Source organism: Eurytemora carolleeae, unplaced genomic scaffold, assembly GCF_000591075.1.
Source record: "Eurytemora carolleeae unplaced genomic scaffold, Eaff_2.0 scaffold1894, whole genome shotgun sequence".
Lineage (NCBI taxonomy): Eukaryota > Metazoa > Arthropoda > Copepoda > Calanoida > Temoridae > Eurytemora > Eurytemora carolleeae.
In genome coordinates this window covers 29972-43204 of record NW_019397833.1, presented here as the reverse complement: position 1 = coordinate 43204, position 13233 = coordinate 29972, and the positions used below count along the sequence as shown (strand labels likewise).

The 13233-nt window shown below is 32.1% G+C and overlaps 1 protein-coding gene and 1 long non-coding RNA gene across 2 annotated transcripts; both read right to left on the bottom strand.

The window, feature by feature from the left end:
* Positions 1 to 206: 206 nt before the first annotated feature.
* LOC111716046 (uncharacterized) lies at positions 207 to 3953 on the bottom strand. The gene is made up of 4 exons (XR_002768399.1): positions 3863 to 3953; positions 2117 to 2181; positions 2003 to 2047; positions 207 to 259 (listed from the first exon to the last, which is right to left on the bottom strand). It is a non-coding gene; the product is annotated as an uncharacterized LOC111716046 (long non-coding RNA).
* A 2567-nt stretch (positions 3954 to 6520) lies between these two features.
* Positions 6521 to 12795, bottom strand: LOC111716047 (uncharacterized; the record flags this gene model as incomplete). The annotated part of the gene is given in 7 exon segments (XM_023491459.1): positions 6521 to 6548; positions 7203 to 7232; positions 8594 to 8637; positions 9843 to 9895; positions 11146 to 11199; positions 11426 to 11481; positions 12731 to 12795. Coding segments are annotated over 7 exon segments (330 nt in total), but the record flags the coding sequence as incomplete, so codon positions are not given.
* Positions 12796 to 13233: the final 438 nt, after the last annotated feature.

Sequence of the window (13233 nt, the reverse complement as noted above, 5' to 3'; positions counted from 1 at the left end):
CGCTTGGCCGTAAATTACGGTTTAAGTTTTTTTTCCCTAAAAAGTGACCCCAACTAACTTAGAACCTTAAAAAAAGCAAAGAACCGTCCCGTGCTTCTCCCAAGTTCCCCAATCAAATTTGAGGCAAATCAGTCCATGGGTGTTTGAGTTATCATCCGACATCCACACAAAAAACAAAGATTACTACTTTATGTATAAATTACCTCCACATTGGTAAGAAATCCCTCCGATTCTGAATATTCAACCCTTGTAACATCTTCTAAAAATTAAAAAGAGTTCAAAACTAAACTAAAAAAAAATTAAATCTAATGATTCTCATTTGAAATTTGAAAAACTTTTAAAGGTATTTTTTACCCCATTAACAATTTTTTGTTTTTGTACCAACTGAAGCAATTTTTTTGAGAAAAATTATTTTTTTTTCTCACTTTTTATGTTGTTTATTCCTTACAATTTGACTAAATGATGTCATTATTTTATTGATATCGGTATTTAACAAAAAAAAGCAAAAATGTGGTTATACCTTTTATTAAAAGTTCTCAGATATTAACAAAGAGAAAGAAAACAACGACTATAGAAAAAAAAATATCTACAAATTAACAGTTGTAGGCGATTATATCAATGCAATGAAGAAAAATTTCAATTTCAATTTTGATTTATATTATGTTGTATGGATGGATACACATAAACATTAAGTTAAAAGAGACGCTGTCAATGATTACTTGTAAACTTGTACTTCGAATGAAGCTTGTTAATAATAAAAACTTAAATAAAAGTCGTCATCATTGTATTGATATAATCTCTTACCACTCTAACCACCCTAAAAAAGATAAAATCAACATTAAGTTAAAAGAGACGCTATCAATGATTACTTGTAAACTTGTACTTCGAAAGAAGCTTGTTAATAATAAAAACTTAAATAAAAGTCGTCATAATTGTATTGATATAATCTCTTACCACTCTAACCACCCTAAAAGAATAAAATCAACAAAAGTTAACAAAAAACCTAAAGAAACAAAAATCTCATACTTTTTACTCTCTGAAGACTATACAACCGTACACTTCCCTTGCCACCTAAATATAAGAAATTAAAAGTTCTCAGATATTAACAAAGAGAAAGAAAAAAACTACTATTGAAAAAAAATATCTACAAATTAAGAGGAAACAACAGTTGTAGGCGATTATATCAATGCAATGAAGAAAACTTTCGATTTTAATTTTGATTTATTATGTTGTATGGATACACATAAAGATTAAGCTAAAAGAGACGCTGTCAATGATTACTTGTAAACTTGTATTTCGAATGAAGCTTGTTAATAATAAAAACTTAAATAAAAGTCGTCATCATTGTATTGATATAATCACTTACCACTCTAACCACCCTAAACAGAAAAATATTTATATTATGTTGTATGGATGGATACACATAAACATTAAGTTAAAAGAGACGCTGTCAATGATTACTTGTAAACTTGTATTTCGAATGAAGCTTGTTAATAATAAAAGTCGTCATCATTGTATTGATATGATCTCTTACCACTGTAACGGTGACATAAAACGCCTCAACACGGAAATGCCTCAAAAAAACAGAATCATAAAACTAATTTAATGTCGTCTTCTCTCGACTTAAAATTAAAAAGACTATATTCTAACGATTTTCACAGCCATGGCCGCAGCGCTCGGCCTCCTAGCCTATTCTAGCCTCAGCGCACGGCCCACTAGCCTGTCCTAGTCGCAGCGCTCGGCCCCCTAGCCCATCCTAGCCGCAGCGCTCGGCCCCCTCCGTAGCCTGCGGCGCAACCTAACTTACCCTAAATTAATGGTATAATAATTGTTAAAATATTTTTTTTAATGTGAGAAGACGACATTAAATTAGTTTTATGAGTCAGTTTTTTGAGGCATTTCCGTGTTGAGGCGTTTCCATGTCACCCACTGTAACCACCCTAAAAAAGATCAGATCAATAAAAGTTAACAAAAAAAACTTAAAGAAACAAAAATCTTATACTTTTTACTCTCTGAAGACTATACAACCGTACACTTCCCTTGCCACCTAAATATAAGAAATAATTATTTTTTTAAATATTTTTTTTTTTAAGTTTTAAAAGGTGAAAAATCTTACCTTGAACCAAAATGATGCTGTTCATAATAGATACATCGGAAGTATCAGATCCGAACATGGATCTCCTAAAGATCAAAAATCATTTTCAAAAAAATATTCCAAAGTTAAAATGCCGAAGTTTATCAAACCCAATCTAAATAGCAGTGCTAAGGATCCGGATCCGGATCCGTTGGATCCGCAAGGATTTGGCTTCCTGAATCCGGATCCAAGGGGCAAAATACTGCAAAAAAAATGTTTATTCTCAAAACCCGAATCTGAACTAATAAAAAAGAGAGATTATAAAATTTTCCTAATTTCTGAAACAAGCGAAAAAATATTACAAAAAAATGAAAATTCTGCATTGAATAAAAAATTAAGTAAATTTAAAGAAATAACCTGGATCCGGATCCATTTTTTTCCAGTGCGGATGCAGGATCCGGATCTGCATCAAAATTAAATGGATCCTAAGCACTGCAAAATATCCATTTATATAATCGGATTTTTGACTGAAATTATTTGGAGAACGACTGAAGGTTAATGAAAAAGTATCGAGTTTTATTTAAATCGAGATAAAAAAGTACTGTGCTTAAATCGCAATTTTGTTAAAAATCTTTAAACTTCAGAGGGCTTCTGCAAACTTTCCAAGTGACTTATAGAAAAAATATCAGGGTTGTATATATTTTTTGAGGGGGGGGGAATAAAAAATAGACAAATGTTTCCATTTTTTATGATTTTAATAAAAAAAATTCAATTATTTTCCCCTAAAAATTTATTTACCCAATTCAGCTAAAAAATCCTAAAAAAAAGAATTTTTTATGATTTCTGGTAAAAAAAATTTCAGAAGGAGGGGTGGAGGGGAATAGGAAAAAATGATTTCACAAACGTTAACTATATTAGCCCTGATGGTATTTGAGATGGCACTTTTCATTTTCGAGGGTCAAAATGGAACACCTGTTAATTATTTGCGTTGAACCTTTGGCTAAGCCGTAAACTTTTGAAAAGATTATTAGAGGATTTTAAAAAACGGTTAATCGGTAAGAACACGTCCAAATTATTCCTTTCAATCAAAAATTTCTGGGATCTAAGACATTATTAAAATATTTCCACCATAAAAAAATAACTATAGAAAATTCTATTGTTTTTATCGCTTTTTTGACCTTATAATAAAACAGAAATAGTTCTCCACGAAGAAAAACAAATATAAACAAAATACTTCAAAGAATTTTGTATTTTTAGTAAATTACGCAAAATAACTAATTCAGTTTAAAAAGGATGACAATTTATAATTAACATACACTGACGGCATACGGTGCAAACTTTCACATGGTTTCAGTTTTTAACAACAACTACATCAAAAACATGATCTAGCATGGGTGTATATTGTTCAGAAAAACCCCTCAGGGGGGGGGGGGTTGATGATGTAGATGATATGCGGGAAAAAATGAAGAAACTTTTTTCATTCTTTTTATTACTTTTAACCTAAAAATGTATTGATGTTATTTCCCCCATTTCAGCGGTTAAAACCTTGATCAAATGTTGACCCTCAACGCAAGCAAAAATCACTTCTGTGAGAAGAAAAATGATTTTTTTCGGGAAAATATACACCCCTGCAATTAAGCAAGGTTTTTTTACTAAAATAGTTAACAAATAGCCTCCTTCTCTGTTTTAGCAAAACGACATGTAGTATGGAAGGAAAATTTAATTCATCATTGATATTTATAAAAATCTTTTTTAACAATTAATGAATAAAAAAATGAAGATACTGACTTGATTTCCCAGTGCTCTATACAACGAAGTGGAGAATACTCTAATATTATTATTCGGAGCAGTAGATCTTCTAGAGTAAAGAGTAGAGAGTAAAGAGTAGAGAATAGAGAGTAGAGAGTAGAGAGTAGAGAGTAGAGAGTAGAGAGTAGAGAGTAGAGAGTAGAGAGTAGAGAGTAGAGAGTAGAGAGTANGGACAAGAAATGTACTGGACAAGAAATGTAGTGAACAAGAAATGTAGTGGACAAGAAATGTACTGGACAAGAAATGTAGTGAACAAGAAATGTAGTGGACAAGAAATGTACTGGACAAGAAATGTAGTGAACAAGAAATGTAGTGGACAAGAAATGTACTGGACAAGAAATGTAGTGAACAAGAAATGTAGTGGACAAGAAATGTACTGGACAAGAAATGTAGTGAACAAGAAATGTACTGGACAAGAAATGTAGTGGAAAAGAAATGTAGTGGACAAGAAATGTAGTGGACAGGAAATGTGGTGGACAAGAAATGTAGAGGACAAGAAATGTAGTGGACAAGAAATGTAGTGGACAAGAAATGTAGTGGCCAAGAAATGTAGTGGACAAGAAATGTAGTGAACAAGAAATGAAATGTTTCCTTCCCTGAATCTTTTTCGAAGATTTCCAGTTTTCAAATTATACTCCTCCAGTGTTGAATCTGACCTTGAAAAAGACATGGGTAAAAAANAATGTAGTGAACAAGAAATGAAATGTTTCCTTCCCTGAATCTTTTTCGAAGATTTCCAGTTTTCAAATTATACTCCTCCAGTGTTGAATCTGACCTTGAAAAAGACATGGGTAAAAAAAGTGGATAAATTAAAAATATGAAAAGTTTAAAATATGATAAACAAAATTGTGAAAATAATCAGTATGAAAATAAATGATGTAAACTACATAAGATATGAAAAATTTAAAAAATGTAAAATTGATAATATGACAAATAGAAATATGAAAATAAAAAAATTAAAATTAAAACCATGTCTTAAAAAAAAATATGAAAGGGGATGGTGGAGATTGTCCTATTTGGTGAGGGGGGGGAGGGATCCCTCCCTTCATTTTTTGTTTAAATCTTCCAATTTTTTTGTAATCAAAATTCCTCAAATCAAATCAAATTGAATTTTAATGACCTATGATGACATCTAATGACCCCTACAAATAGAAAATTTTAACAGTGTTTGACCTTCTAATGACATCTAACGACCTCTATAAATGGCCTAAAATGACCTCCAAAATAAGTTATAACTTTGACTTTATGCATATCAAACTAAAGAACCCAGGGAATAAAGTAACAGCAACGAATCCAGTGTTTGGCCTTATAATGACCTGTAACGACCTCTAATGACCTATAAATTACCTCCAGAATAAAAATATTTTAACAAAGGCTTCATGCATATCAAACGAAAGCTAGGAACCCAGGGAATATAGGTGAAGAAACGAATCCAGTGTTTGACCTTCTAATGACATCTTACGACCTCTATAGATCAATATTATACAAAAATGGATCCGGATCTGACTTCTACAAAAATGGTTCCGGATCTGTCTTGTACAAAAAAGGATCCGGATCCATCTTGTACAAAAATTGTTCCGGATCTGTCTTATACAAAAAGGATCTGGATCCGTCTTGTACAAAAATGGTTCCGGATCTGTCTTGTACAAAAAAGGATCCGGATCCATCTTGTACAAAAATAGTTCCGGATCTGTCTTGTACAAAAAAGGATCCGGATCTGTCTTGTACAGGGGCAGGGCAGTGCACCCTGCTGCCTGGGCGGTCTGGGGGGCCCATAATGGGGTCTCTTGCAGATTTCACTTCCTTATGATTCCTTATAAAAATGGTTTCGGATCTGTCTTGAACAAAAATGGATCCGGATCAAGTAAATGAATATTTCTACAAAGTTCACCTTGCCTTAAGCTCTGACTTTCTTATCCTATATCTTTGCAACCCAATGCTCGACAAATTCTAAGAAAATGCTTAGAAAATGACTGCTCTTAGCACTATTCCTACAGGGTGGGGGGATCGACTTGACCCCACCCCCCTGTAGTTTTTCTTACATATTTCAAAAAGTATTGATCTGAGGCTGATGAAATTTTCCGACTTTTCCAAATTACCCATATTACCTTTCGGTTTAAACAGAGCTTTTATACTAACCGCATGAGTCCCCAGCAACACAGAAGTTGTCATATTTTGATAATTTGTAGCTTTTTGGAAAGCCTATGACATAATGAAACGGATTGCACAAGTTTTGCAAATAAATTTTTCCAAATTATTTGCATAAAACCCGAAAAAAGAAATTTGCATATTTTTAGTTTTTCTTCATTACACATTTGCAAACTTTTTTTTTGTATATTTGTAAAGGCATGCCCAAGGGCTTTTCAAAAATGTATATTTTATCATTTTCCAGACATTTTTATTGCAAACATTTTTACTATATAACTGGATTTTGCCAAAAAAATAATTATATTCGCAAATTTGTCATATTTGGACAGTGAATATGAAATTTGGAGGAGTAGGGTCAAATTCCCCCCAGCGCACCCAGCAGGAATAGGGTTAAGTAAATACTGATAAATGATTCTTATAAAAAAATGCTTGTAAAATGACAGATCTTAAGAAAATGCTTAAAAAATGACTGTTCCCTGTGTGCTCAGAGTCTCTTATGATAGCCTGATCTTCCCACCTAAAAATGATGAATTATTAAGGACAAATTGTTATATGTACGCAAATGTACGCAATGTACCAAGATAAACTTCTGAAAAACGACAGAATTACAAACTCCTGAATGTACAAACCGCGGATTAACAAACTCCTGAAAGTACAATTTGCGGAAGTACAAGCTCATGCAAATACAAAATGCGGAAATACAAACTCCTGAAGCTTGCTCCGCCCTCTTGCTAGCAATTTCTTGCTGCAGCATTCGGCCCACTAGTCCAACCTAGTTGAATCAAGGGGACAAAATTTAAACTGTAAATTCAAAACATTCGGCTTCTTTGATATAAGACATAAGTATATGATACTTCAAAGGTACACATGAAGGTACAAAAAAAGGATTGTTTAAAAAAAATCGTTATTTATTATACTGTTATGTGATTAAATACTAATTAGTATTATTAGTAGTAATTAGTAGGGCTGGAAATCAATTTTTAAAAAATATGGGAAGCTTGATAAATGCGATTTAGTTTTTTAATTATCCTAAACTCATAATAAAGAAATGTTTCAATGTATCTATGCTAAAATATAAACTTTTAGGTTTAATGCATTATTTTTTAACAATTAATTTTTAAATTCAATTTTTTTATCAAGACTTTAATGCATTATTTTTTGTTAATTTTACCTTGGTATTGCTGGAATTGACCAGAGTTTTCTAAAAATAAATATTAATGATTATAAAGATTTATTCACACACAAAGATATAAATACATGTAGTCTAAATTTGTTTAAATAAATTTTTGAAAATACCGGTTTCCAACACAATAGAGAAAAATATGCAAATTTATGCACAAATAAATAGACAACATTGATTATTACTCATTACATAACATATTTATCATTTCTGTTATTACGTAATCATCGAATCCTTCAACATATAAACTATTCATTCTTGTACTTAAAAGTTCTTGTAAAACCGGAACTTTCCATGCATGTTCCAATGGGACATCAAAATATTTCATTTGTTTCTTAACTAACATTTCACTAAGATTTACTAATATCACGTACATTCAAAAACAACTACTTTACCACATAATTACAAACTTAAAGCGTAAGCGTAACTTTATGTGACCCTACATGCAGAGATGAAAATGTCCGATTCACATTGGTACTATTAAAAGCTTTGTCTGATCAAGTATGAATAAGTTATTAATGTTTGTGTTTCTTTTAAACGGTGTATTTTCATTTGCGGTTTCTCTGCAAAAATGACTTGCGCATTTAAGCCTGTAAAAAGCAATGGAGAAACTCACCGAAATAAAAGTTAAACCCTTTTGAAGTCAGAATATTCTACATTTTGTATCAGATAAAGGCTCCAGAGGTAACGTTGTAAATCCGACATTGCCATCTTTGCATGGAAGGTCAATTGAAATTAAACTGGCAGTCCCTTTAACAAGACTATTCATACATAAATTGATTTCTTGGTTTATTTAAATCTAATAAACTTTATACGGCTGAACCGATCAGACCCTACCTTCTATAGTGGGCATTTGTATAACCCAGAAGAAGGTTTTTGGACGATCAGAACTAAGAACTCGATCTAACTAACTAAACGGCTGAACCGATCAGACCCAAACCTTCTAGTGGGCATTTGTATAACCATGAAGAAGGTTTTTGGACGATCAGAACTAAGAGCTCTCCAACTCCAAAGTCATGGATATGAAAATCGAAGTATGAAAACAAACTAGCATATATTGAGAACCTAAACCCTTGTTATTTACAACTAAATTCAAGGAAAATAAATGTATGAAACATCATCTCACCCATCTTCAATATATATGTTAGCTGTAGCTGGCCAAACGGGTAAACCAAGTTAGCTGAATTTTTTTTGGTTACTCAGGGTTAAAAAAATTTCATAATAATCTTAATTAATTTATCATTCCAAAACAAAAATTAAACGTCCTTATTACGTTGTTTGTATTCCGGAAATCTCCATTAGTTGAATGTTACAGTATGCTGATAATATTTAAAAATATTTAAAAATAAACATCAATTCCATCAATCAAGGGTAAAAATTACCTAATAATGTGCACATCGTTGATGACAGAGTAGCAGTCTATTTTCTAAATAAAAATTATAAAATTTGAAGCTTTTTAGAGATTATATTTTATAAATTTGAGCTGAGTTGCTGAGCTACAACACCGCACTAGATTAAATCTTGAATAACCGATTCAAAGTTAAAGATTTAGGAGGATTTGAATCGGTGACTCAGGATATTAACCGGTGCTAGGTAGTTTAGCAACCTCTCCAATTCCTTAAATTCGAACCCTGGTGGAACCAACCATATTTGAGCCGCGTCTCAAACTTGAGCCGCGGCTCTAATTCATTAAATTCGAACCCTGGTTTCTCAGTCCCAATTCACAGGAAGACATCTACAGACTTTACTAATTAAATTAATAAAAATCCGGAAACACTGTCGAGACTATGTTTACTAATACTTTCAAAAAGAAATATTCCCGTCGAAGAAATTAAGGATGAATATTAAATACTAGGCCTAAAGGAATCTTTGTGCTCCCTGTTTTTTTTTTTTGAAAATTCAGCTTTAAACTCTTGTTTTTCAAGCAAATATTAAATTAGTAAAAATGGCGAACATTAAAAAATGGCCACATATTTTTCCGGGGAAAACAAATTTGACGTTCTATAAACTTTCTCCGGATTACCACAAAAAAAAGCATTAAGGCACGATCACTGATCAGTTCAGCCGTTTTGACGTTTACTGGAAACAGACAGACAGACAAACCAAATATATTTATAGAAGGAAGAAGGAAAAACTATGAAGGATAAATATGAGGAAGAGGATCGTGTTCATGTATTATTGATCTTTATAAACCATGTATTACAAATCCTCAAATAAAGCGGTAGATCTCTTTTAAATTAAGGATTTTATTTTATCTTTAATAAGTCTAAGAATTCAAAATAAAATCATGATTTAAATTCAAGGATGATTCAATTTTTTACTGCAGACCAATCAGATAAAAATGTAAAATTGATAACCATCAATATTTAATTCTTTTCTATGTTTACCTCCATTATTTGACATTTTAAGCCATTTTTAATGGTTAGCATGGTCGAATTTATAAAAAAAAAATTTGTCTCGATTTATCAAAAAAAAGCATTTTGTTCGTAATTTACAAATATTCAGAAAGCAAAACTACTTTTTTCATTTAGCGATTAAAAATTATTATGTTCAATTCGTCAATTTTATTTCATGTCACTGCAGATAAGATTGATTTTTTTTTAATAATTTAAATTGGTAAAAAAATCTCACCTTTGTCACTGAATTTTTTACAAATAATTTCCCGTTCGAGTAGTGTACTAGTCCTTCACAAAACCATAGTTTATTCTTTTATCAATTATGAAGTACCATGTTTACATCTTGATCGTCTATAAGCGTAATTTCTAGTGACCCCTCATGCAAAGATTACAATGCCCGATTTACAAGCATAAATCAGATATCAAAGTTTTAAACTGTTTATTTTCATTTGCGGTTTCTCTAAGAAAGTGACTTGTTCATTTCTTGTTTATAAGAAGTATTGGAGAAACTCACATACTTGAATGCTTTTCAAGTCAGAAAAACACCGGTATCTTACAAATGTTTGATCAGATAAAGGCTTTTAGGATCTGTACATGGAGGGTCACTTGAAATTACGCTTACGGTCCCTTTCAGTTGAAGTAAGGTTCAAAGTTTATTGTTTAAAAAAAGTTACAAACTTCAGCAATTTATTAAGCTTAGAAGTAGCTTAAACTGTGAAATCTCAAGTGATGGTTTGAACAAATTCAAAAACCTTTTAAAAGGGGTATACCCTTCACAGACATTATTAAATATCTGATTATTTTTATCAATATTTATCTAAATCATAAAATCTTTCTTGAAACACTGAATTCAAAAATGTCAAAATCGTAAAAATCCGCAAAAAATTAAACAAATTAGAGGCAAAAATTGACCCTCTGTGGATCGAGGTGGAATTTTATATACCCAAATACACATGTTTTAAAAAGTAACTTTTTTAACAAAGAAATCGATCTTAGTTAAGGTTCTTTAACTTTAAAAATTGGCCCAATCCCCTTTTTTAATTAAAAAAACTTCAAATTTTTCTGTCAAAGGATATCAAAGGAAACGTTGTATATTGGATATAGAGCCAACCTTACCAGTGGTGTACTGTATAATTTTACAATCAAATCCCAACTCCGGGGGGGGGGGGGGAGAAAAATATTTTTGATGAATTGGGGGAAAAAATTTATTTCCCCCTGAAAATCAATTATTTTTCACAATTCAGCGAAAACAAACCCAACTCATGGGGGAATAAATAATTTTTAAAGAGTCAAGGGGGGGATAATTAAAAAAAAATATACATCCCAAGAGCCAACAGACAAGGATGAATTACGGATATACCAGAAAGAATAATGAGAAATCAAATGACCAAATTACTCGATGACAAGTCAAAGGTTTAAAGGGTACCATAGAAAATCGGGCATTACCCTCTTTGCATGGAGGGTCACTTGAAATTACGATTTCAGCCCCTTTAAATGATTAAAGGATGGGGATAGAGAATGAATATAAAGCTGGTTTCCTTGTGTAGATATTCTTGTGATCTCTGTGTATTCTCGTTTGCTCTTGTTACTCACTTAATCAACCACAATAAAACTTAATAAAACAATTGAACTTGTTGATTTTAATGGTAAGCTCAAATAAATTAACAAATATTTTAAGAAAAATACTCCTTAATAAAAAACTGAATACAAGCCTTCACGTGTGAAGGGGGGGGGGGTGACTCTCGAAAATATCCACCGAATGAAACGGTGAATTTCTATCATGATTTTTTAAAAATTTATTAATTGATTGTCGATTGCCTAAATGTTTTAGAATACTGAGATCGAGAGCAACTTTGGTCTGGCGTGAACAAGTCCTGAAATATAAAACCACTACAGTAGCAATCAGTATTTGGGATTCATTTATGATTGATGCGGATCCGCCGTGCCCTGGAAAAAAGGATCCGGGTTTGGATTAAAAACTAGATCCGAATCTGGATCCCAAAACTAGATCCGGATCTGAATTCCAAAACTTGATCCAGATCGGGACCCCAAAACTAGCTCCGGATTGGGATTCAAACTAAACAGGGATCTGAAATTCAAAACCAGGTCCGGATCTGGATATAATACAAGATCCGAATCTAGATACAAAACTAGATCGAAAGCTAGATCTTAAGCCAAAACTAGATCGGGATCTGGATCCAAAACTAGATCCGGATCTATATCTAATACTAGATCCGGATCTAGATCCAAAACTAGATTAGGATCTGGATCAAAAGCTAGATCTGTGTCAAAAACCAAATCCGGATAGAGGTTCTTCAAGCTTTACTGAAATAAAATTTTCCCACATATTTATACTTATTTGCTTGATCTTATGCTGAAGCTTGAACCAGTCAGAGATTAAGAAGCTTTAAATAATATCTCATTGAATGACACAATTTGCCTTTTGAGTATCAACCAGGTCGTGGTTGATATTTCTTCCTCGGGATCCGGATCCCAATCACTGGAAGCGATCACTAATCATCAGAATGATTCAAGAACAGAGTAGGGGTATAAACTTTAAAGAACTATACCCTTCCCCCAATTTGTGATTTTTAGTGGAAAGAAAAATGAAAAATTCTACAACAAAAGACAACTTGTATTATCCCTTATGATACTTTTCAGCCAAAAATTAAGTATTTTCCTCTAAAGATCATTTGTTTCCCCAATTCAGCGAATTAATCCATTAAAAAAAATGTTGCACTACGAGCAAAAATAAATAACTTCTGGAGGAAAATTGTGGGGGGGGGAGGGGGAAATTTCAAAAAAAATATATATATATGAGGGGGAAATGCATGGAAAACAATATAAAATAAAAAAAATATATATATATGAGGGGGAAATGCATGGAAAACAATATAAAATTAGGTGAGAGGTTTAATGCAAATCTAACAAAACTACCAGTGTTTCGGATCCGTATCATATTGATGCGGATCCGGATCCGCGGATCCGCATCCGTGATGATGGATCCGGATCCTGACTCTGATACGGATCCGGATCCGTAACACGTATCATAGAAAAAAATATTTGTCACGTCTCTTCAATTGATTTGAACTAGTTTTAAATTAAAAGATATTGGATATTAACCTTGATTTAACACCACCATAAGATCGATTCTGCAACAATTTAACAACATTTTCATAATTCGTCATCTAGAATCGAAAAAGAGGTAAATATTACACATTGTGATGCATTAATTCGAAAATAATAACATGGTTGGTTCCGTGAAAACCAATCTCATAGAATTAATAAAAAACCCTGACACAGTGTTGATATTGAAACATTTTCGTAAAACTGTAGTATAATCGGACCGACTAAACAAGAATGGTTTGTTTTCATTTCAACATTAAAGCGCAACCAGGCTGAAAATGCCGCGAAACGTTTTTTTCACAGAAATCAGACAGTCAAAGACGATCTACTAATGTTCTACTTTATTTGTAAACTTTTAAACAAATGTTCAACATTACTATTTAATGACCATCTTCATTTGCGTTTGACATATTTTAAGTAAAAAGAATTCAATTTGATAGAAATGTGTTGCCCTAGGGTTTCTAATTTTTAAAGAACGTAAATATTTCAATTTACAAATA